General features: G+C 28.8%; 1 protein-coding gene across 4 annotated transcripts in view; it reads left to right on the top strand.

Annotated features, from left to right (window-relative positions):
* LOC139520011 (uncharacterized) overlaps positions 1-25,063 on the top strand; it is a 68,982-nt gene extending 43,919 nt beyond the window's left edge. For 3 of the 4 annotated variants that reach the window (XM_071312379.1, XM_071312377.1, XM_071312378.1), the window contains 11 exons: positions 736-828; positions 6,828-6,921; positions 9,235-9,491; positions 12,893-13,058; positions 16,303-16,473; positions 16,954-17,061; positions 18,791-19,031; positions 19,351-19,541; positions 19,931-20,041; positions 21,139-21,327; positions 21,993-25,063. In XM_071312379.1, coding sequence (XP_071168480.1) covers positions 826-828; positions 6,828-6,921; positions 9,235-9,491; positions 12,893-13,058; positions 16,303-16,473; positions 16,954-17,061; positions 18,791-19,031; positions 19,351-19,541; positions 19,931-20,041; positions 21,139-21,327; positions 21,993-22,033 — 1,572 coding nt within the window. In that variant the 5' untranslated portion in view covers positions 736-825 and the 3' untranslated portion in view covers positions 22,034-25,063. Of the gene's footprint in view, positions 1-735; positions 1,235-6,827; positions 6,922-9,234; positions 9,492-12,892; positions 13,059-16,302; positions 16,474-16,953; positions 17,062-18,790; positions 19,032-19,350; positions 19,542-19,930; positions 20,042-21,138; positions 21,328-21,992 lie in introns of all 4 variants that reach the window. The other variant, XM_071312380.1, reaches the window with a different exon arrangement.
* The last annotated feature ends 1,279 nt before the right edge of the window (positions 25,064-26,342 follow it).

Below are 26,342 nucleotides of genomic sequence, written 5' to 3'. Positions count from 1 at the left end.
ATTATTTCATAAACAATTGTATTATAATTTTTATGTAATAATTATGTGGAAATAAGGAAAATTCATAGACTATCTATATCTCTTGAGTAAAATGTTCCAATCTTGATTTTATCCAGACAAAGGTTTCTTGTGAGAAATAGAATAAAAATTACACCAGTAACAGTTGTAATAATGATAACCTATCATGTGAATATCATCAGAAATGTATTTTTGATGAATTTTTTTTTCTGAACTAGAAATTTCTATCCATTATAACCTAGTTTAATAGTGTAACAGTTTGATTAAAACCACTCTGATATCATTTGAACTTTTACAGTATTAAGGTGATACTATCATATGAAAACTTCCAATTTTCAAGTTTATATTTCCATGTTACATGTTTTTTTTCAGAGAATCAGATGAAAATCTGTTTAAATGGAATGAAATACTTTATTAAAAAGATATCATTTGTGGCTCATTTTCAAACAAACTGATCATACATGATAAAAAAGGTGAACTTGTTATCCGATCAAAATATTTTTGGTAGAGTCCCTTCCTACCCGCATGTGTGAAAAACAAAATAATTTCTTGATCTGAGTAACCTTCATTCATTGTAAAATGTGGCTCCAGTAGTCTTAAGTGACTCGTCAATTGAAGCATTCATAGGAAATATCCAAAATCTTCATTCAATAACTTTTTTGTTTGCTTGACTAATTTTTCAATTTCAACTTTTGTCCATTTTTCATGTATTTGAAGGATAGAGAAAACATCCAAAGAAGAAGATTGTTTTTCAATGGCAGACTATTTTAGTCGTGGAATCTGCAGTAAATAGATAAACACATCTTGATGGTATGTAGACTCCAGGCTTTATCTGTCCGATAGTTATCAGCTCAATTAAGTTTGTTGACTCGTCATTCATAAAACCGCAGGTAGACACTACTTATAGCTCCAAACAATTGGGTACCTTTAAAAAACGTCTCTTAGCCAATGAAAAATCTGCTTTAGTGTTAATGATATATCCACTTGTCAACACTTTAAGTGTGGAATATTAACTACTAAGGAGTACTTATTATTTTATTACATGACAGAGCTGAAAATAGTTTCACATCTTCAGAACAGATCATAGCATTTTGATGTGCATGGATATATACAGGCTTAATAGATTAAACTTAACTGATTATTAGTGATAACTTTTAATTTAGGAATTACTTTAACTCAAGCTTTCAGTTGGACTTAATGTTAATTTATCCAATAGGTAAGTCTCTATTTATTCTTTTTCAAAATATAAGAGGGAAGAAAATGATTTATTTGTGGAAAAGTCTGTTTAAAGATTTTGATATTTAGAATTTTGTTTCCCAAGATTGAAGAATTTTATCCAGGTGCCATTCTTATCCTGCTATAATATTAATGTAAAAGATGAAAGCAAAGTTTTACATGTTTACATTTTAAAATATATATATCATTTGCTTATCTTTCTGATAAACTCTCAATCAGAATTTTTTTAATTCATGGTTAACAGAATGAGAAGTTAACATTATCAAACCTAAATTTTAATACTAAAATTACAGTAATTTTGGCAAATTTCTTAAATTCTAAATTTGCTTTATCTATTTTTGACATATTTTTTTGAAATTTAAGTTCATTTATTGGCAATTTGAATAAAAAATGGAGAGCAAAAATTAAGAAAAGAATTTTGGTTTTGAACATTGTAATCATATTGAAAGTATTTTCGAGTTTTATTAAATCACAAAAAAAACTATATTTCATGTGAATAATAAAAGCTTGTGAATGCCAGCAAGCATGGTATTGTGCAGTTAGAGAGCTTTTGTGTATCATTAAACCAATTTATTTTCAAATTCCTCCTTTAAATGAAATTAAACGTAACTTTAAAAATGCAGCAGTGACAAAATAAATATAGTTTCACATGTAAATTGATTTCTTTTTGATGTGAAGCAGTACGGTGTAGTAAAATATACAGTTTAATTGTTCTGCATTCAATAAGTAATGTTGCACTGAATTGGTTAAAAATAATTATAGAGGGTGGTTGTAATTGATAGGTAAATATGCATCAATAATGCATCCACTGCACCTATAGTCTTTAATCTGCACCTGTCGAAAGTTAGTATAAAATAACAAATGGTTATATCATTTTAAAAGAAGGTGGTATTTTATATTTATATCAAGTAGAAAATAACATGCCCTTATATGAAAGGTTAAGTGTTAATTCAACTTGATGCTATATATATGGATGGGTTTCTAGGTACAGATATTTAGTTAACACTTGTTTTGTATTCAGAATCAGTCTGTACAAATTTGTTAAGAGGGAGTTAAAAGGACATAGCTATTGTCGTCTTCTTGAATAAATCTGGCTCATGAAAGATGTTATGAATATGAAAATTAAAAATTATTGGTAAATTTTTTATCATAGATGTTAATTTTTATGGAAGACTCATATTTCAAAGTGAAATTTTAAAAACATGACACTTATGAAAAAAGCAATCAAAATGCATTCTTCACACTTAAAGAGATATTCATATCTTTCTGTCACCAAGGTGTAAGACTTTGAGTGTTGAAAAATTATACAAGGACAGAATTGAATAAGAAAATTTCACAGATTAATTTGATAACTGCTTTCTAGGCCTGTTTATTTATTTCCCTAGTAATTCATGATAAAAGTTTAGAAAACAGTCTATTTATTTTGTTTAGAGAATTTGAAAGAAAACTCAGTATGAAACCTCTATAGCATAGGATTGATGCACATTTTAAAGACAAAATGCATGACATGCAAGGTTTTCTTTAGAATAAAAAAAAGAGCCATTTGCTGAGTTTTAAATAAAAAAATGTTCATTGAATACTTTAGTAGTTTGTATATTTTTACTTATACATGTACTACCTTTAAATATTAAAGTAATATCTATGGGGTGTTACATTTAAACATATAAAGGAAGGAACTTTTAGAATTTCCCTGCACCAAAAGGTATATAATACCATCTGTAGCTGAGAACTTGAAGTGCATCTCTTGGATCTATGTATGTTTTCATACATGTTCGGATTGCACAAGAAATTGGATAGACTTTTTGTATCAGACTGTCTCAGTCAACCATTTTATACCTTGCTGTTGTAATTTAATAGTTGTATGAGTTTGTATATCATATAAAATGAGGGGGGAGGTGTGTAGTAGTATGGCATCAGATACCTAACTTCTTTGATATAATTGCTTAATTTAATATTAGAATTTTTTGTTTTTGATATTCGAAACATCCATGTTTAACACATTTGTGTAAGAACGTCATGGTGACACATTTTGTTTTACAAAGTTTGTATAACATATCCCTTGGATCAGTTGACAGAATTCTGTATAATGATAAACTACACTTTTGGCAGTTTTATTTCCATATCTTCTTTCAAGACAAATGAAAATGATGAAAGCATATTCTAAATTTCACTACCAAATTTGATATTTTTTGTAGTTTAACTTTGGTATCTCTTCTTTCAGAATTTCTGTTTTTCAGTATAGTAAAACCTTTAGCAGAACAGTAAAGCCAATTTCATGGAACATTTTCTATGGGCCTTGGTCATCAAATTATTTTACTAGTCTATTAGTTGTAGATTGTATACTAGTTATTTAGGAACCTCTCTCTCTCTATCTCTCTTTCCCAGATTGGGCAATTTTAAATTTGATCTTACCAATAAACTTATGTTTCTTGTATCCAGCTACTTTACTGGAGTATGTAACAACTTCTTGCTAGTAATTTGATTAAACTGACCCCTCTGAAGTAAATTTGTCAACACAAGAAAGGTTAATATTGTTACAAATACAATGTCTTATAGTATTGATGTTTATATCTCAATCAGAAGCCAGTATTTGAAAAGTGTTTTCTACGTTTCTTTTTCTGCCAGTCTTTCACAAAACCAAAACCTTACACTGGCTTTGATAATTCTTATACTTTGAGGAAGCTGTTTTCTACTTGAAACTACAGACTAATTTGTCAAAATTGTAAGATTTTTCAATCTTCTAAACTTTAATTTATTTCATAGGCAAAGTCTGATAAGCAACATTTTTGTCTTCCCTTTCTTCTCAACCATTATAACATTTCAAGAGTATTGCATTATTACAAGTTTCTACTGTATAAACAGATCAATTTGATAACACTTCTTCATTGATCTAAAATTTCTTCATGCATTCTTTGTTATAGTATTAAAAAGATCTTGATGTGCATTTGATAGGTAAATAATATTTCACAGATATATGATATAGTGATATACAAGTTACAATCATTATACAAAACAGGAAAATAACTCTTTAAAGTGATTAAATTTTAATTAGCTTACATAAGATCATGATAAGTCGAGCTTTTTGTGGATTGTCTCCCCTTTGATCTTAAAGATCTGATGATATCTTAACAAATACATTTGTCATTTTATGTGTATTTAATTTGTTTACTCTTGTTTTTCAGTTTTAAAAGTTTAAAATCTTTGTGTCTTAACTTTCCTTTTGAAATTGAGTTTAATGAGACTCTGGTCAACAATATTAAATCTGTTTTCACATTTCAAGTGTAACTTAGTATCTTGTAGAAATTGTTTGTTAACCATTTCTCCTGTCATTTTATTTCATTTAATGACCATTTCATGAGTTTATCATGTTATTTATTCATAATTTTGATAAAAATGAACTTTAGTGTTTTTATATTTGTATAGAATCAAAAAGGTGTTAAAGAGATTTGACACTAAACCAGCAAACTTACAACCACATCTACACAACAACAGAAAAACTTCTGCTTTGAATTTCTTTTCTAATAGCAATCCCATATTATAGCTAGTTGCCATGTGCTTCTTTTAGAATGCATTTTATTCATGATTTCTCAAATTTCCATCTTATGTTATTTTGTGTTTAATCAAATGCATTGATTGTCCAAAAAAATGGGGGGAGGGGGGAGTCCAACCCCCTGACCCCCTTAGACCATCACTAATCTTTCTCAAATCTCTTTCACTTTTTCCAACTTAATCATATTGTTAAAAATACCTATGATAGCAGATTTGATTTTATAGGCTTGAAAAAATAATTGTATTGATGTTCATCATATATATAATTCCAAATTTTCAAATGTTGATATTTAGTGATAATTTATAATGTTTTCAAAGTATCGTAATTTATGACTTGAGAAGATTTTGGGTATTTACTTTTGGGGCTTTACTTGCCAATAGATAATAGAATATGTTCACTCTTTTATCTCCAGTCTCAAAATAAGTCCAAGTGTTTCATTCTAATTTATATTGAATGAAAATGGCTGACTTGGAATATGCATATATATCCTTGAAATATTCTTTTGATTGCTATATCATGGCTATCATAACTAATAGCTGAAGTTATTTTTTAGATTACAAGATATTTAAATTCAAATATTCTAAAAATCCAAACTGACATTCATTTACTATATGTAGTGTGAATTGACAAGAAAAATACAGCTGTTTTTTACCTATACATTGAGCTTAATTTGTAGTTTTACAATAAAAACTTTATTTGACTAAAGGTGTTCTTAAATAGATAGTGGGGGTATTATCGTCAAACTGTCAGCGAAAAAATGATATTTTAAAGATCCTATAATCCTTAACAAATCTATGTTTCAATTATAGTTTAGTTAGAATACCGATTAGTTTAAGGTGGTCTGTTGCTTGTCCTTATTAAATTGTTCAAATAAAGAGTTATTTTTGTGGCTATAAAGGTCTAAAGGTGATGTTAGTTATGTGTTCACAACCTGTAATTTGTGTTGATTGTTCACCATTCAGTATTGAGATTCTTCTTGGGAGCTTCTCTCCGCTTCTCACTTTTTATAATATTGAATCTTCTTCATGTTAATGAGTTTGTGTTGGCCGAGTACAAATATACAGTGTATTCAAATATAATTCTAAAATAGTTCCAATATTGAATTATTCTAATTATAACTAGTTATTTATCTATCTAAATTACTGGTAGTTATCAGGGCAATGAGGGGGTAAATCTATAAGAATGACAGAAACAGTTTTCCCAGAAGTTCATTAATTATTTGCTATTTTAGAAATTGCCTCAAATTTTGAGTGTGAAGAAAATGAAAGTGCTGTATATTCACTTTTTTAGTATCATATATTTTCTGAAGTTTTTTGTTGTTATCTTTGTGGAAAATACTTATCTTATTTATGGCTTGCATGATTTAAAGGTCATAGACAATAAATGGATAAAATTGTGTGTTTTATCTAGGCATCTGCTTGATAACCAAAATGACAAACATAATAGTCACCTATCATACTTTCAAGCTATTATTTGTATTCAATTACTCAAATTAAATCAAGTTATTCCATTGTATTTGTGTTTGAGATTTTACAAACATCACCAAAAATGCAGGTATCTTTTTACAAATCATTTTCATGTGTAAAATGACGACACTGCTAATTTACTATGTTAGAGATTGTTAGATGAAATATTTGTATCTGCCTATTAGCTTAAGGATGAACAGTAAAAACAAGGAATAGGATTTAAATGATTGAGAACAGAGTTTTGTCAATGGTAGAAGCTAATAGAAAAGGTTAAAGTGTCATTGAACAGAGATATATAATGAATGTCTAGAAAAATATTTGTAGTATAAAACAATCTGTAAAGTAAGAAGTTGCAAGGTTTTAGTCGTGACTTGACAAGTCAATTTAGAATATTTATATCTGATATTAAATTTAAATTTGGCATTTCATTCAGTAAAAAAGTTGTTCAGGAGGCGTAATATTTCAACTTTATCTGATGACCAGTAGACTTTTGACCAATGAATAAAAATTTAACTTAAAACAACTATAAGCTAACAAAAGGTTGCTCTTTGTTTCAGATTAAAATGTATACTGACCTATGGATTATAATCTCTATCATCTGTGTTATACTTAGTGCTAATGTCAACTCATACAACCACATAGCTGTCCAAGGTAAGTTACAAAAATCAGTGGAATTTTCTCCAATTAATCGAACAATCAAGTTTTTTGCCCTCAACGAAGAAAAATTTCAAATTGTCATATGTTAGAAATTTGAGTGACGTTCAATGATACATTACTTCATGGTACATCATAGTATGCATTGAGATTTTAAAGTGTTGATGAATTAAACATACCTGGGATGTAAAGGAGACTAAAAAATATAAAAATCAGTTTTATTTACTAATTCTGCTGGTGGTCTGTTGTTAAATAATGGAATTATTTAGTTATTTAGATTTGATGTACCACACATGTACTGAAAAATATGCCATACATACATATTTTATTATCTAAGAAAATGTGTGAAGAACATGAAAAATTATTCTTTGTTCAATGAAAAAAATTACTATAGATTATTTATTTTTAACACTTTTGTACTGCCAAACTGTTAAATATTCAAATGTGATAGAAGAGAAAGTTGGCTACTTTCAGCAATTTTGCACATTTTCCAAGACAGCAATTATATATGCATAAGTCTAAAACCATTTTTTACAATTTATTGTCCTGATTGTAAGACATACAAAACATTCTGGCCATTTGCAGTATTTTGTCTGTGAATTTTGACACTTGTATCTATGTAAATTTATGGAGCCACTTTTCTGTAAATTTGAAATTCATCCTAGTCATCATAGATAATCTACTTGTATGACATTTTATCTTAAAATGTATGATTGTTTTAGTTAAGTGGTGAGGTGTCAAAATATGTCATAACTGATTATGACTGATAGTGCAGCAACTCACACCTTGAAGCTAAACAGAGTTTTGTTGCCTACTGTGGATGCTATTTACCTATCAAACACACCTTTCTGGTTCAAATGTCAAACAAAACTAAACAATTTTTAATGTAAAAAAGTGATAAATCTTGTAAGAAATCATACATATGTTGTTTAGAAGAAATAAGAATGTCAGACACATCTTGTATTGTAAATGTGTTATTTTAACACTAAAAAACTTTTTTTTTTCCTTGAAAAAGTTTACTATAGTTTTTGTTAATGCCCTTCGGTTACGGAAGCAATGTTTGTACACAATTTGACAATTTATATAATGACTCAAGTTAGCTTGGAATAAACTGATAGCCAGCTGTGGAGATTCCCCATACTTAAACTATAGGTAAGGGGGTAATTATAGAGGGCTCAAATCTAAGCCTTCAAGATTAGTGTGCTCAAGTCAGCTGATTAAAGTATTCTTGATATTAAAGGAATTGATTTACATTTGATAGTACTTAGTTAATTGCCTTTATTGAAGGCTGTTGGCAGTCGTCACTAACTTCACATTCCTCGGCTCATGTCTTCAATTCAAACTAAAGCATTTGGTCATTTTAGTAAGGGTACCAGTCAGTTAGAATGAATAATCTATCTGTTACATTACTCCTTACCTGCTTTTTAAGGATCCTTTAAACACATAGTCTAGTTTAAAGATGAGTGTGCTGACAATATGCTACCCTTTTATTTTTTCTGATAATATTATTGAAGTTGTACACACAACATTGTCATTGGAAATTGAGTATATTTTCACATCCATGTCGCATGATCTGGTTTGCTTTTAACTGTATCTCATAGTTTTTTTTTACATAATCTTAGGACTGAAGACAAATAAGATAATTTTATATTTTTTTTCCATAAAACTAAAGTTTGTACCCCTGCTTCAAAGAAGATTTTTATATACTGTTTAACATTCTGTCTGTCCTTCCAGTTGTCTTCCATCAGACCATTTCCTGAAATTTACCTCAAATTTTTACCAGGAACTACTGAACCTGGGCTTCCTGAAATTTGAAATCAAGCTTTATTGTATTGTTCATCAACTTCCTGTTTCTGAAAATATTTATACATAATATTAGATTTTCATCACATTTATCTCCAGAAATGAGAATAAGAAATTTCTGAAATTTGGTACATGTATAACAAGCTTTATGTGAGCATGCTATACCTTGGGATGCATTTTCACCTTCATCTGTAATCAAATTCATGTTTACTGTTTTGCATTTATATATTCTTACACATAATGGCCATGAATGAATATTTTTTCAGCAAAAATCAGATCTTGAAATTTGGTATAGATTTTCATGCACACTTTCTCATCAATTTACCAAATTCTCATTACTGGTGTATTGTTATAATGCTCACAGTTCAATTTGTTATCATCAAAGTCAATTGTTATCTCATGCAATACACTTCATAAAATACTATGTTGGATTTGACTAGATATTCGAAAACCTTTGTATGTTTTTTCTGCCTAGGTAGATATTTTCATTCTTATGTTGACTTTCAGACTCTGGATGTGCTGATGGATCAAGAATAGGACTATATGGACATGACAACATTGTGACGTGTCAAGGACAATGGAAAGGACATATAAACAACAGTAGTCATTTATGTGCTGCTGGATGGAAAGTGTGTTCATATGAAGACACAGATTTGCTTGGAACCATATCGTGGGAGGAAGCAATATCTGTCGAGGGATGTTACAGTATGAATGCTGCACAAGATGGTGGCAAATGTCAGAAATGTGCTGAAGATTATGGTCAGGTTGGTATACCTAAATCTATTGCATTATAAAGTTTTTTTTCTCAAAAAATCTTATATTCACAGAATACTTCATTCCAAACTTGACCTGAATTTTTTGTCTCACTTCAAAAGTTCGAAAAATGTGTATAGCTTTCCTATTAAATTGATTTTCATCAACTACTTGTATTATATACATGTATAAGTAAAAGGTCATATAAATGCTTGGTAGAAATCTCCTCTTACCAGAGAATGATTTTACCCTAAGATTTAGAACATAGAAACAGAAATTAAATAGTTTGAGAATCAAACTGTGCTACAATAAACAGAGATAATCGAAATATGGGAAATTATTTATTCCATGTTAAAAATATTTGAATCAGCATATATTTTATTAATGAAAGAAATAGTAAAGCAATGAATTAATAGTTTCACCTCATTAACTTTGAAATTTTATAATTATAATTTTGGTTTTTTTTGTCTCTCAAATTCACAAGTTATCAAAAGCTAATTACTAACAGTGTGAAAATCGAACAGGTAAATAATTCCCATAGAACTTTTCAAATTAGCACAGAAAATGTTTTGCAAAGTTGCTTATGAATTTGCATTTTTTTCAAGTAAACAACTATATGTACTTCTACATACATACCAAAGTACAAAGTAACAATATATAGTTTATTTAAATTATGTGGACTAAGTACTAATTAGCTACTGTTCTATCTGGGGTGTCATGGGTTCGCTAGTTAAAGTCTATGAAGGATGAGGTTCAGGTATCCATTCAAGATTAACTGCTGATTAACTATGATAAACTTTTCAACAAAGACATCAACATGTTTTAAACAGAAGATAGCCATCATAAAGATGTAAGGTCATCTTCACACCTTGCAATGAATTTGCAAATATTTGTAGAATTCATTCCAACTTTTCACATGACTTTCTTATCATGTTTGTTAATTCACAAGATCGGAGAAGGAATTTTTGTAATATTTGTAAATTGGTGAATTTAATTCTTTCAATCAAAAGTTTGTTTTATTTTTAATTGGCAATCACAATCGCTGCACAGAATGGCTAAAATCTAAAAAAAATAAAAAATCTCTTTTATACTTAGGCATTTGACTTTTATAACCAAAATTAATGCTTCTCCAATCCAGGGAATGTATTTTTAATTTGAGTTGAGAATATTGATTTGTGAAATAATTATATGATAATGAAGTTTCACCCTACCTTGCAAGTGTGGTAAATGATGTAATAGATGAAATATTATATAAAAAGGAAGATTTCTTTACTAAACAACCAAAGGCATATTTATAATGTTGTAGTACAATAATTATGCAATGAAATTTTTATAGGAATTGATTTTACTTTAATGAAAGTTCTTTATTATGTTTTGTAAATAGATTCAGTTCATTATAACTTTATATGTTTTGAAAATTAAAACCATCTGTGTGGCATCTTTCGATTTATTAATTGAATAATTTATTTTCTTTAAATAACACTGAGGATCATAATCCTAATATTATGAAATGATTGATAATTTTACAGTTGTGACTATAATAAAATGCTCAACCTGCTTTGTGGAATGAAAAAGTTAAAAATATTCTTTATAACGATAAAGAACCTGTTTGATTATTTAATGTTACGGTAATGTAACATACATAAAGTATGCTCAAATGAATAAATTTAAAAGGAAAATGTTTAATAGTTGATTTAAATTTTCAATAAATATTAATTGTTGAACTTTGTAGGAATCATAATTCACATAACATTGTTAACTATAAAAGACATTTAAAAAGTTTCGCCACGCTCAACAATGATAAATGCAGAGGAAAAGAAATTCATGATCGTTATCGAAAAGCGAACTTAGTGCTTGGGTGAAACTTAAAGGATGATTTTACACCCGTATAAGTCTTAAAATAAAAATGGGGAACCACATGAAAAGAATGAAAGGATTTACCATTACAAAATCATCCACCAAGTAATTTTTGCACAATGGATTTGAAAATAGATATTTTATTACTCTGAGTTGCTGTTTGTCAGATGAATGTTACTGTTCATTTCACAGTTATGTAAGACATGCAGAGACATTTTTACTGCAAAGTCAATCTGTATAATAGACTACTTCATAATTTACTTTTAGTGTGTACTGTATTAAGTAAAGAACTGTATCAGTTAATAAAAGTCCAATTCTCTGGTTTTTTAAGTTAAATAAAAAATTATGTCAAGTGCATATGTTTAATGGGAAATAAAAGGTATTTTTCAGAAGAAAATCGGAAGATTTTTAATGTGTAAAATCTCAATCTTCAGAAGTTCTCAATATACATATCTGTTTAGTCATTGCTTGCCTAAAACATCTGAACACATTGTTAAGCTATGTGGAAAAACTAGGAAAAAATTAAACCTGATGCACTTTTAATCATTACCTTGTTTAACACCCACAAGGTAAACCTTTATTTACAAGATTCTTTGCATTGCTGTATAACCATTTTGATAGAACCCAGTCTTACAAATCTTCATGCTTTCATTAATTAAACAGCCACTAACGACAGGAAGTATCAGTAACTCATTAACAAAACAATGTTGTTGCACATTACCTGCATTTTTATAATAAAACAATGTTATAATTGACCTACGATATTTTCAAAAGAATAAATACAACCTATGAACATTCACCTCTATATAATGAGGACAAAGATATCACACCAGGAGGGATATGTTAAGTGCATTTTTTTCTGAAAGTTTATTCAGAAAAATCCTGTGATGTTTTGACCAAGCAGATGTGTTTTCTTGTAATTTAGGAATATAGTACATTTTTGTGAAAAGATAGATAAAAAATGAAATGAAATTATCTTTTTGAGTGATTATGATCATGATTATACCTTTCTATCAGTGAAGTTAACATTTTTGAATAAGTGATAATGACTGCTAGATCAACACACATAAAATATATACAACAAATCTAGGTGTTATTCACTCTGTAATAGTCATTTCAAATTAGTATTATGTTATGTCTTGAACAACATATCTATGAAATTAGATGATGGACGATAATGAAAAAAATTAATAGAAAAACAAAATAAAAATATTTGACCTTACCAAATTTTAAAGAAAGCAATATCTAATAAAGGACACTTTAGGTGTATTTTGCATTTAGAAATGGTAGAACATTAGAATAAGACATAAATGAAAAAGAAGTTCATGGTTTTATATCAAATCATTCGAGACCATAACTTGAGCTTATCCATCCACTGACCTTCTGACTGACATATCTAGCCATATATACTTTCATCATTTATCTAATCAGGATTCAGGAGTTCTATAATTGGTTTATTCCCAATTTTGGAAAAGGTCTGTTTCTAGCATATTTCTTTTCATCAAATGCATAAACTAAAATGCAGGCTTATAAAAAATTTGACTTGTACTTGTAGGATGACATGGCTGGTATTGGTAGAGGATGTCCACATCAGAACTTTGGTCAAACATCCTGCATTCGTGGAGGACGAATAGATTCTAGTTGTTGTGTAGACTCACATTTCCAGCAAGCTTGTCATTATAAACCTAACATACATGGTGTTGTATGCTGTAAACTCCCAAGTAAGTAGTAAAGACTTTTCAAAAGCATCTGAAGTGTCATCAATGACCACAGTCTACTACATGTACTGTCCAGATGGAGATATATTTACTCTTGTAGTGTTGTTGTCTTCTGTGTATACATGTATAACTAAAATACATTTATCAGCTTCAACAGAGATTTTATCAATAATTTTTTTTTCATCATAACTCAATTCATTAACGGAAGGTTATAATTTTGTGCATAAGAAGTGGTGTCTTCTGAAAGATTAATCTTAAAATAGCCCATACATTCTTATGAGGACAATTTTCATTCCTTCCTGTCAACATCTGATGTTTTATCTATGTAAACATAATAATTGCATGACAAACATGATAATACTGTGTAAATTGTTCCTTTAAATTGGCCGGAACTGATTCAAGAATTTGTCCAGTTATTTTTTTTAGTGCAATCAAATAAATCTTTTGTTCAGGATCATGTGAAGTAAAGTTGACCATAAACTACTAATAAATTAAAATGTTAGCTATGTTCATATTTACATAGTTTTATAAATACACATAATACACCCACTAATGGAATGACAGATTTACTTCTTTGAACTTCCATGTTAATAAATTACTTGTATTATAAGTTTTGAGAGAAACTGTAAATATTGAAAAAAAGATTTTGATAGGTTTAAGTTATGCAGAGGAATATCTTACATTTTATTATTTATGATAAAGTTTCATCTAGAAAAAATACAAGTATCTCATGTAATTATTACTAGTATTTGGTTCTATTATAAACAGTCTGACAGTCATTATGAAAAAAAGATTTTTATGCCCCACCTACAATAACAGGGCATATTTTGATTTCTGGTCTGTCAGTCTGTTTGTCCTGTATAATGTTAAATTTTTAGTTGTGGTTGTTTAACATTTGAAACTTAATACCCATACTCATTATTATTCTTACTTTTTAGAAAAAAATTACCAAATTAGGGTTTTGACCCAAATTGTGTGGATGACTTAACATTGAATAGATGATCGTGCATTGGGACATGGTTTCCTATGAAAACTTACTACATGAAATTTTCTCTAGTTTATCTTACTCCTATGCAAAACCTTGACTTGTTTATACGTAAAATCTTGGAAGAAGTACTGATCTATTTATAAAACTTTGATTGAAGCTGATTTTGTTTTAAAGGGACATATATTATCCATGTCTGCCCGTTTCATAAGTATTATAAAACTTTGATTGAAGCTGATTTTGTTTTAAAGGGACATATATTATCCATGTCTGCCTGTTTCCTTAAGAAAGGCAAACATGGTTTTTTTTCTGGTTATCAAATTATCTGAACTACCTGAATAACTGCAACTGATGACATATTTCCTATTAATACCTAGCAGTAGGGTGCCAATGAATGATGTAGTTTTCTGCCATAATAACATGTTATTGCTTGTAATATGTTTATATAAATCACATGTAATTAATTTGAGTTTACTAACTTTAGATTAACTATACTGTAGTATCCTCATCAATTAATATCATTTCAAGTGTTTTTTTGCATACCACTCTGTAAAAAAGATTGGAGCTAAATACTTTTCTGTCTGCTGTTTTTGCAGACAGGTTATTAACTTTTTTTCTTTTTTTTTTGTCTTAAACATATGACAGTAGCTTGTACCTTGGCAATTATTGTATATTACCTTAGTGATTTCTATTAGAGTAATTGATTGTTAGATGACAACTTTTGTTATTGTTGGCAAACCTTTTTGTTTGGCATTAATGATTTGTTTGTTGCAATTGACAAATAGGATGTTCAGTCATAAATAGCAGTTATTGTTAAGTCAAAATCAGCAGTTGTCAAACAGTTTTAATTCTCTATCTAAAGCTATCAGCCTAATAATATCTGTATAAGATATACTTGTAGATAAATTATAATGAAATACTCATAAACAGTTGGCAGTATATATGTATCCGTATACCATAAATAAAAACTGAATTTTTATAGAGAGCATGCAATCAATTAAAGTTATGAAATTGTATTGTTTGCAATATTTCATATTAATATCTGCTTTAAACCTTATTATTTTCAAGTCTTTCAAAATGATTTTTTTACATAATTCATGGTTTAGTATTCTTAGGTGCCATATTAATTTGAACAGGAGGCTCCAAAGGGCCTGTAAAATTCAGCTGTATTATGAATAATACCATTGTGTATGTTCTGCACCAAAACTTTGTCAAGTTTCATTAGAAGATTTGAATATTGAGGCATGTTGTTGAACTTTTAAAGAAGAAAGAATAATAGACACTAAGTTGTTTACACCCTGTTTGTTTGTCTCTGGTGGATCAGTGCGTCATTGGTAATCAACTACTACATTTTTATACTAATGTAATAACAATATAGCACGTCCCAGCTTGTTTGTACTTGTTAGAGGAAGACGCAGTTCCTCCTCAGTACTTTTCATTTCCTTTTATTATCATTCTCAATCTAGATCACCAATCATTATCATGAAATTGCCATTTAGAGATATGTCTGGGTCAATTTGGAAAATCACAGTCACATGGAAAGACTGGGCTGAAATTATGTAAAAACATATCTTTTATGCTGTCTTCTTATATCAAAGTACTGTCATACTCATTATTAAAGCATTAGTTTGTGATTATCCTATGAACCAAGGTTACATGTTGTAATTCAAGGTTACAGTAATTTTAATTATAAATGTCAAAATCACATCATCTTTATGTTGGGTTGAATAAAATGTATTGCAAGTCTTTCTTCGTCTATGAACACATTTTGTCTATCTTGCATAAAATATATCAATCACACATTTTCCCACTCTCTAAGTCTATTGAAGAATGTGTTGACTTGTTTTACCTATAGTAATAAATCAAACTGACCAGGTCTAGGTCGGCCCATTAATCTTGGCCAATTTACCCAATTATCATCAACACAATTTTCAATACAAACTATTAATTAAATCTATAATGATTTGAACTAGAAAATTATTTATAGAGATCTTTATCAGAATCAAGGATTTTTACAGATTTGATATTTCTAATCTCAAGTTTTAGTTGCAAAATATTGAGTTATACTCATGACTAGCATAATTTGTTTGTAAAAAAATTGTGTTTTAATTTCTATATTTATTTTGTACTTATTGAAATAAATATCTAAATCAACAAATTAGTAAAACAGAGTTTGATTATAAAATCTTCAACAAGATCTCTGACATAGCTAAAATATTGTTTTAAAACAGCTTCTCTAACTATTTTTCTTTGTACTTTTAGGCAGAAAACCCAAGATAGTTGTAAAACCAAAATCAAAAATAGAAGTAAATACTGGTTTAATTTTCCTGTTAACCTGTCAAGCTACTGGCTCGCCTGCTCCTAGAGTACAATGGTATAAGGACGGTACTCAGATTCCGGTCACAAACAACAGAATACAAACATTACCTTCAGGTAAGTAAAACTGACCTGCAGCAGGAAAAAAGGGGGAGATCCAAGTGGTCCGAAGACCATAAACATTTATTAGTCACAATAAGTGGGAAATGTATGTTCTCTTAAGATTATTAGCAATGACTATCAAAAAATACAACTGTGCAGTGAAATCTTCTATATTTTAGTTTTGAATGTAAACAAAAAAATCTCTAAAACAAGAAAAGTTTTCCAGTTCTACATAAAATGTTCAATAATTTTTCAACTTTATTCAAAGGACTCGATCATTTTCAACTAAAATCAAAGGACCTGTATTCAATAAATGTACATCAATACTTGAAATTATAGAGAGAAAAAACGAATTTAAATTGCATTTATGTGCATAATTCTGAAAATTTGGAAAGCTTTTCTATTTAAGAAAAAAATAGGATCTTAACATGTTTTTTTTTTTTTAATTTATTTTTACAGATATATTTTATCATTTATTTTATAATACACTTGTAGGTGACTTATTAGTTACACTAGCCAAGAAATCGGATACAGGATTATATAGTTGTGAAGTCATCAATACAGAAGGAATGGATATGGCTAGCTCCCAAGTCATAGTTAGAGGTAAGGCATTATTTCTGCTGGTTTACTGTTGTAGGGGAGACAACTGTTTATTTACAAACATTCTTCAGATTTTACCAAAATAAAGCAATGACAAAAATAGGCATACATTATTATATTGTAGACATTTGTTAATTTGAATACAACAAGCATATTTTAAAATTCTATAGATGTTTAATATGAGAGTTTTAATAAAAAATGACTGCTATTAAGAAGATATAGATATAGAATGAAATTCAAAACAGTGTAGCTGTGGCCATTGATTGACACATTAAAATCATCCATTGACTGGGACAATTTACGTGAACGTTTGTCTGTAACGACCACTGTTCACAACGTACCTACGATAGACATTTAAACTGTGGGGTCACCAAAGGTTTCTTAACGCCTTTAATTATAAAATAATTCGAAAAATTAATCAGGAATAACCTTTGTGTTTTGATTTATATAATTGATATAAATCAAAATATCGTGTTATTTCTGATTAATTTTTCGAATTACTTTATTTAGGTGTTGAGAACCTTTGGTCACCCCATAGTTTAAGTGTCTTTAAAAAGTACATAGTGAGCATTGATCGTTACAAACGTTCACCTAAATTGTCCCAGTCAATGGATGATTTTAATGTGTCAATCAATGGCCACAGCTACACTGTTTTGAATTTCATTCTATACCCTTACCAAAAAGTGCTAACATGTTGCACATAAGTTGCACATATGATGCTCACGTTAGAAACTAACATGATTGCACACGAGTTTTTTAACATGCAAATTAGGTGAGCATTTTGTGAGCAAAAAAATTGCACATATGAAACTAACCTAATTTGCATGTTAAAAACCTTACGTGCAACTGCTCATATGAGCTTTTGTTTCACATGCGCATTTTATTAGATTGCTCATATGAGCAGTTGCACACATGAATATTATAGTTGACCAAAACAAAATGGCTGCTTCAAAATAGGAATAGTTTTCAAATTTAAATGAAAATCTTAAATATATAATTCAGTTGAAAATAAAATAACTGATACATCATGTTAAAAGAGTTATTATTTAATTATTGTCAGTTAATTATGATTTTCATATCATTTGGTCTTCATACATGTAGTACTAATTTTGAAGCAACCTGCATATATAATATTCCCATAAAGGACTTAAAATTGTAATATATTTCAAAATCTGACACAAAAATGAACATAATGAAATAGAAATGATATAACTTACAAATAATTAACCACAGCCACACTGGTTTTATCAGATTTCAACAATGTTATTTTCTTCAAATAGAACAATGTAGGACTTAATATTTTTCATATCCATCTCCCTCCAATTATTGCATGCTTTTCATGAATTTGAATTTACAGGAAGTACATGACTGAGCATGTCATTTTGAAAAAGCTCATATGAGCAATGATGTAGGTTAGTTTTAAATGGTTAGAAGAATGGAAAAACTTTTCAAGGTACAAAACTAACATAAAACTAACATGGATGATAAAAGCTCACCTGAGGTTTGAATTGCACATGTGAGCATTATGTTAGATTTTTGTGGGCACATATGAACTACCAAACTGCACATACGAGCAACCTGATTTGCATATAATTCTTACTTGCATCTCATGTGCTTCACATGTGAAACTTATGTGCTTTTGTTAGCAATTTCTGTACGGGTACCCTCCTCCTGTTTCTATGGTAATGAGCAAGCTTGTGTAGAATTTGAGTGTTCTTTTATTGTTTTATAGAATACAGTTCAGGTTGTAAAGATGGGACAACAGAAGGGCTAGATTTACACAGAGACGTACATGCTTGTTCTGGGAAGTGGGAAGGACATGTTAGGAAGGGGAAATCACTCTGTAAGAAAGGTTGGAAAGTATGTAATCCTACAGACAGAGAGGTTTTACATGGGTTAACATGGCTAGATATGTTAGATTTACAGGGATGTTATGCTTATAATGCTGCAATGAGGAAAGGACAATGTAAAAAGTAAGTTGCTTCTGTTCAATATTCAGTGTATACGTAAAAGTATTTTTTTAATTTTTGTTTTTAATAGAAGAGTGATTTGTATATCAGGTTCCTTTGCTTTTAATACTATTAAGTCAGTTTTTGACTCAAGAAGGGTTTATCCTCTTTTTATCTCCTTCTTATTTTCTTTTTTCTCTACATGAAAATTTAAGAATTTGAAACCATTACAGTACAGAAGGTTAAGATAAAATTTATAAAAAGAACTTAAGAATTCCATAAATTTGTATCCTTGTTTTTTGTAAGTTTCACTCAATTATTTATTTATTTTTTTATTTTTCAGATGTAGAGAAAGAAATATGGCAGGTTTTGGTAGGAATTGTGGTAAATTAAGATACCAACGGAAAAGACAATCATGTTTAGCTACAGGAAGAGTTGATGTTTTTAAAAAGTCAGAATCTTCATCGGGTTGTTTCTATAAAGAAGGTGTTACTTCTGGAGTTCTGTGCTGTAAAAGGAAAACTAGAAAATCTAGTAAGTAAATTCTGATTAGAATAATCATGCTTTTTGCATTGTCAGTTATAATTTCTTGTTAGTTAAATTGTGATAAATAATAGTCACTCCCAGTTACAGAACAACATACATTCTATTTTATGTAAATTTAAATTTGAGTTTTGGTGTATATGTACTGAAGAAATTTAAGGGAGATTTTTTTTTAAATATGCTTCGTTGTTTTCATTTTACTTAATAATAACCTTAAATTATATACAGTATGAAATAAAAATTGCAAATAAAACCTGAAATTTACTTTGATTGATAACTTAATGGCAACGTTTGTCATCTTGATTTTTTAGTCATGAAGAATTATAAATTGTGAATATTTATTCTAAGTTAATTAATTTCCAATTGTTTTATTTTTCCAGAGAAGAAGCCATCAGCTGTATGTTCTTCTAAATGTTTGAATGGTGGTAAATGTATGGCACATAACTATTGTCAATGTCCCAGTGGCTACAAAGGAGCTGTTTGTCAAATACGTAAGTAAATACTAGCTTTGATTTATTAAAACTAAGATTTATTTATATCATTTTTTTATCCAAGAGTTTGAAAAAGAAATTTTATATTGATACAACAGGCTTGTGATTTATAGATCATCATTGGTCATCTCAACGAGATGGATTTTCTCGCTTGAGCTTTTACGGCGAAAGTGAGAAAAGCAATAGAGTTGAGATGACCGATGATAATCTTTTTATTGCTATTTTACTTATAAAGACGTTGTTAATTTCCTTGACAATGGCACATGTTCCTTTTGTATCTAGCAATAATTTTCATATCACTTTACTCTGCTGAGAAAGGAAATTATCAGTCAGCAAGATCACAGGGAAAATTCCTAAAATAACGATAATTAATTTTATTTCTAATCAAAAACAAAAAATCACATTGTGTTGAGCAGCTCATACTTATAAGCAGAAAATCTGATTATCAGTTTATCCTGTGATTTCAGGTATTTTCCCTCTTACACAGTTTCCCACTTGAGGAAAGTAAGCTTGATAATGTCATACTCACTCCTTCTATTATAATTTAAAAAAAACACATATAAATATTTAGATAAGTTATAAACAGTAGGTACACAGTACACAGTTATCACCCCTTGATTTTCGTTGTCCACGAAAATATAGTCCCTAGTGTGGACAGTGTGTTACTTATTTTTTTATACCCCTTCCAAATTTATTTATTTATGTTTTATGCCTCAAGTAGCAAGAAGGGGATAAAATACACTGTAAAAAAATTTGATTCATGAATTATAATGTAAAGTAGTGATTTGGTCCAGTTGAAAAAGGTAAAAAATTAGCATTTTGGAAGCTGTCAAAAGATTTCAAGACCCCTTTCACATAAAATTGTCCATATTTTGAGTTAGAGCTGATGAAGTTTTCTATAATTTTGATATAATTTGTCCCAAAAGTAGTACAACACACTGTAAAAATATTATGGAGAAAGGGCAGGTGGGATTTTTTTTATTTCCATTTATTGTCTAAGGGAAATGCACTATGAAATAACTGTGTACTCGGACCGATACACAGCAACATGACACTAAGGACACTAAATCATTAAAAATATCTCTTTTTTTATTCAGCTATATGTAGATATGGATGTGGAGATTTTGGAGAATGCATAAAGCCAGGAATTTGTCAGTGTAAGGATGGTTTTACTGGTAAAAACTGTCATAGAAAAGTTTGTAAACAGACATGTCTTAATGGAGGCCGATGTGTGAAGCACAAGTGTCGATGTTCTTCAGGGTTTGATGGAAAACATTGCCAACGAAGTAAGTTGAAAATAACTTCATCGGAAAAACACTATTTTTCTCTTTATTGCTCTGCCGCTGTGCATCATTTTGTATAGGTCCAAAATCCAATAGTTTTCTAATCTTTTACATCCATATATAATAATGCTTGGAGATAATAGCTGAATGTTTGTTTGCAATTTTTTTAAAGAAAGTTCCCTGATTAAATTAGTGTTTTGTTTTTAATTACCTTATTTTCACAAAATTACTGTTCTGCTCCTAGTACTGTACATAATTTGGCAAGATAATGCAGCTTCTGTGATTTCATGATGCGTTTAGTTTCATAGTATTCAAATGATTAATGAAGACTTGAACTAAAGTTTTCTTAGATCTTGCAGATAATGCAACAGTTTTTGAATAATTGAAAGAAAACAGAAAGAAAGAAAAATTATCTGCTCACTTAAATAAAGTGTAACTACTATATACAGCATTTTTTTCTGAAATGTAAATGAAAGAAGATGTATGGTTAACTTTAATAACACCGATACTGTGCAACTCAAGATATACAAAATAGACATTATTGTATAGAAAGAGATTACTTATCTGTCAATTGAATAACATTGTTTTAATTAATATACAACTATACTATTCTGTGGGTTTTTTGTTTGTTTGGTTGTTAATTTTATTTAAATTTATTTCTTTTTTAGAATCAACGGTTTTATCAAAATTAAATAGAACAGAGCGATGACAACTTCCAAACTGAAACACAAATTCCAAACACTGCCAAGTTGTGATGATATTCTGTGATTGTAAAAACATTGAATGAATTAATGCATAATAAACTTGTGTTGGTGCCATGACCCAAGGGTGCCATACAGTTCTACAGAAAATGACTGAACAAAACTACAGATACAGCTGTACAGAAGCTAATATAGACCAGATTTGGATTCAAAACTAGAACATTATTTTTTAGTGAGATTACAAAAAAATCATTATACCAAAAAAAAGAAGAGAAGCACCATATATTGTCAATATTTAAATACTTGCCATAAACCATACTACAATGTAGTGATTTATAATGAAGTACTACAAGTAAAATATGTTACTTCAAGTATAACATGCTTTATGGCGATTTCAATCATTAATATGACTTTTGGTATTTTTTTTGCTTTTAACCACAAAACCTATAACATTGGTAACGACAAATATTTGTATCACTTTGGATACATAATTCTAATATTTTCTTATACCACTTTTGATTGAAATGATATTATGATGTCCTGAAAATTGTTGTACAGCTTTCCATATTGTTAGTTTTGTTGGTAAATGATACGACAGCAGCTGGTTGTGAAATCCAATGTGACTGTCTTTTTTAATCGTATTTAGAAGTACTTATTCTGTTTAAGGAATGGTTCGGAATACATCCAAGTAACCAATATTAATAAGGCATGATAAGCATAATTATTTTCCAAGAGTAGAGAGAAAGAGCTTGTATATTTCGCAAAAACTTAATAAATAAAATATACAAATAAATAGTATCATTGTAGAAACTGTGAAATTTGAACAAGGGTAGTAAATGTAAAACTTTACCAATAATAAGCATAGTAATTACCGGTACCTCTTTACTGAAAACTGCAATACAGGGTTTTTTTAATCCCCTGTAACTGTCTAATTCATCTCCTTATAATAAGTGAAGAAATTAAAAAGTATTTATCAGTTTTTTATTATGTCTACTAGGTAACACTGCACTTGAAAGTCCAGGAAATAAAATTTGTTGTGTCATTATAGAATTTGTTATAGATGTTGTTTATATTATTTTTTCATTACATTGTTAATATCATTCATTTGTATATAAACATTTTTTGTATTTTATTTGTTATGTAAGTAAATTTGTAAATTTGTAAATACACTTATTTAAACACCACATGTACAAATGTATGTAATTCTGGAATCTGCATTTGTAAAATATTTTGAGTGTTCATTTAGTTTTACTGAAATATTGTTTGTGCCAAATTGTTTTCCCAAAAATGTTATCAAAACTGAAAAGAAAGTGACAAATCTAAAAGTCTATAAGTTATTAAAGCAAAAAAATTCTAACTAAACAAATAGTAGAAATCAGATTGATAATTAGTTATAAATATTTTTTTTCAAATGGAATTTTTGGATACATTGAAATGTTGAATGGCCTAGAAAAATATTGTGTTTATGGTAAAACACTGATAATTGTTAGAAGTTTTGTTTTTTTTTGCTTGAATAAGCAAAAAAAATTCTTTACTTTTTTCAAAGATTGCATAATATACTTGATTAATGGATTCAAGTTACAAGCACATTTTTATTAGACCGTAGGATTGTAATGCTCAAGCGGAACTACCTCAATAGTTTTAAGGTTGTTATGTTACACGATAGAATTAATAGACTTTCAGAAACATGTAAAATCTGCAAAAAGATTTTTCAGTTTAGCCATACTTTTTTATGTTTTGTCTATATTTTAAGCAATATAAAGAGCTTTTAACAGCGTCTTGATATAAAATCTTCCTGTTTCAGGATACAATGATCTTCCTTCAAGCTGAAAGTTCATAAAAAGGCTAGATTTCTTGATTTTTAACTGACTAGTGCAATATTATTGTAAATTGAAAATGATTGGACTAGATATTTACTGTAATTAGCACTGATGTAGAAATGGAATTTCCTTTCAGGGACTTTTTATTAAAATGAAGAAAGTTTTCATGATATTGTCTTATGGTACACAATGTATCATTTTAAAGTAAAAATGTTTTCATTGATTCAAAATTTTAAAACCTTGTTATACCATCTTACTTGTATTTCAAATAATGTTTTTTTTATTAAAATATTGTTCAAATTTGATTTTAAACATGCATTTTTTTTCCTATTAAATGGATTTCTGTTTGTAGTAAAGTACCAGTGGAAAAATCATAGAAGAAAATATAATTACCAGAATCTTCTACATTTTAACATACATGTTAACGAGAAATTGGCACTCTAAAATGGATTTCCAGTATGTTGAAGCAATATCACAGTAACCTATTTCATGCTTTCTCATATTGAAGTTCAAGACATTCATCCATAGTAAATTCAAATTGAAATTTGTGAGTGCTATTCTTTAGTGAATAATATTTAAATGAAATTTATTATCTGCATCTAAATTTTGTTTTTTTGTATGTGAAATCTATTCAGAACTGATGTTACAATAGAAAATACCTTAGAATTTTACTTTATAATACTTTTACGGAACTTTTCCACATAATCACGAGAAAGTATGATTTTTATTTGAATTTCTATGATGAGAGTTATTACAATCCCTCTGTTCCCATAATACCAATATAAAAAAAAAACCTCGGGTATCCACTTTATGGACTCTACCGTACTACAGACTCACCAGGTGTTGGTTCACTTTCGTTTGTAATACCAATATCAAAATAGTTTTGTAACTCTGGTTTCAGGACTAACTGATGATGAAAATATATATAAAAGGTGTTTGCTTCCTTCATTGCTTCTCTAAACATAAGCAATAATATGTACAAATAACTACACTGTTATATTTGTTACTATAAAACATATCAATAACAGTTATCTTCTAAAATAACTGTTAATTCATTAAGATCATTGTCAAATTATTTGTTGTAAAATAAAATGTTAGTCCCAATTAATAATGCATTTGTTGTATAGATTTCTACATGTGTTTATATATGTTGACAATTGTTATATATTTTTATGAGAAAAAAGCCAGTGGTTACAATAAAACACAATGTTACTTTGATATTATTTTTCTTTTCTTTTATCCTTGGTCATTGCTGTCTTTGTGACATAAGAATATGGATTATTTAGAAATCAAAAGCTTCTCTTGTTAATTATTAATAGATCAGGACAGAAAAAATAGTTGAGATGACAAAAAAAAGTTCTTATCATCCAAGAAATGAAATCTGATATCTTATGGTTGCAAGTCTATTGCAAAATCTCCTCATAATACACAAATTTTATCTTTAGCTTCTAACTGATGGAAAAGAATGGATTTAAGACTCAAAATCACAATATGTATTTAAAAAAGTAAAGCCACAAAACTTTTATTGCTGTTCTTCATCCTCAAAACGTAAGGAAAAGTGTTAAGATTGCCAATGAAAAAAATATCCATCAAAAACAAAAAGACAAGGATGTGAACAACACAGGTCAAAGTATGCCTTCAACAAAGAGGAAACATAATACCATGATGACAAAATATCAACCAATTCATAAGAGAAAACCAACAGGATCAAAACTTGAACAATGAACCATTAATGGCTTGGTCTATATTATAAAGGTATAAGCAAATAAAACCTAACAAATAGATGAAAATTCTGTGAAACCATCCTTGATAAGTAAAAAAGCAAAAAATAAATTGGCCATATAGCAGTGTAACAAAAGATACAACTAGCTTCCTTTGATGAAGTCATGAATATTTAAACAGTTTTTAAACAATTTAATATCAAATTAATGAATTACTGACATTTTGAGGCTGGATATTTAATGGAACTGTCGAAACCATAAATTTGTACCAACATTCTTTCACATATTCCTACTGTTCCATTCATGTATTCCAAAATGTAAAATATCAAAAATACTGAACACCATGGTAAATTTAAAAGGGAAAGTGCCTTAACAAATGGCAAAATCAAATGCTCAAAGAAATGAAAAACAACTTGTATTACTGACAATTATCATATATGTAGAGAGTCTTATAACAACAACACTTTAGGGACTGCTGCAGAAATTTATTGATCGACATGTTTCAGTGCCTAGGGCACCGTCATCAGGATAAAAACAATACATAAAAACCTGCTGAAGTACAAAATCGGGTTGTAAAGATTTAAATGTCGCAATGTTACTTACAATGGTAAGTAACGTTATTAATATTAACTGAAAGTGAAAGTGAAAGTTCATTGTAATACTATAATAAAGCAGTTTTTTCTACAGACATCTTGTTCTTCACCTTGGAAATGCAAGTCTAATGTGTTAGTATTGCAACTGATCAGTTCGATTTAAATAATATCAAGTCATTGAAA

The sequence above is a fragment of the Mytilus edulis genome, chromosome 4 (assembly GCF_963676685.1).
Source record: "Mytilus edulis chromosome 4, xbMytEdul2.2, whole genome shotgun sequence".
NCBI lineage: Eukaryota > Metazoa > Mollusca > Bivalvia > Mytilida > Mytilidae > Mytilus > Mytilus edulis.
This window is presented reverse-complemented; position numbering and strand designations above follow the sequence as displayed.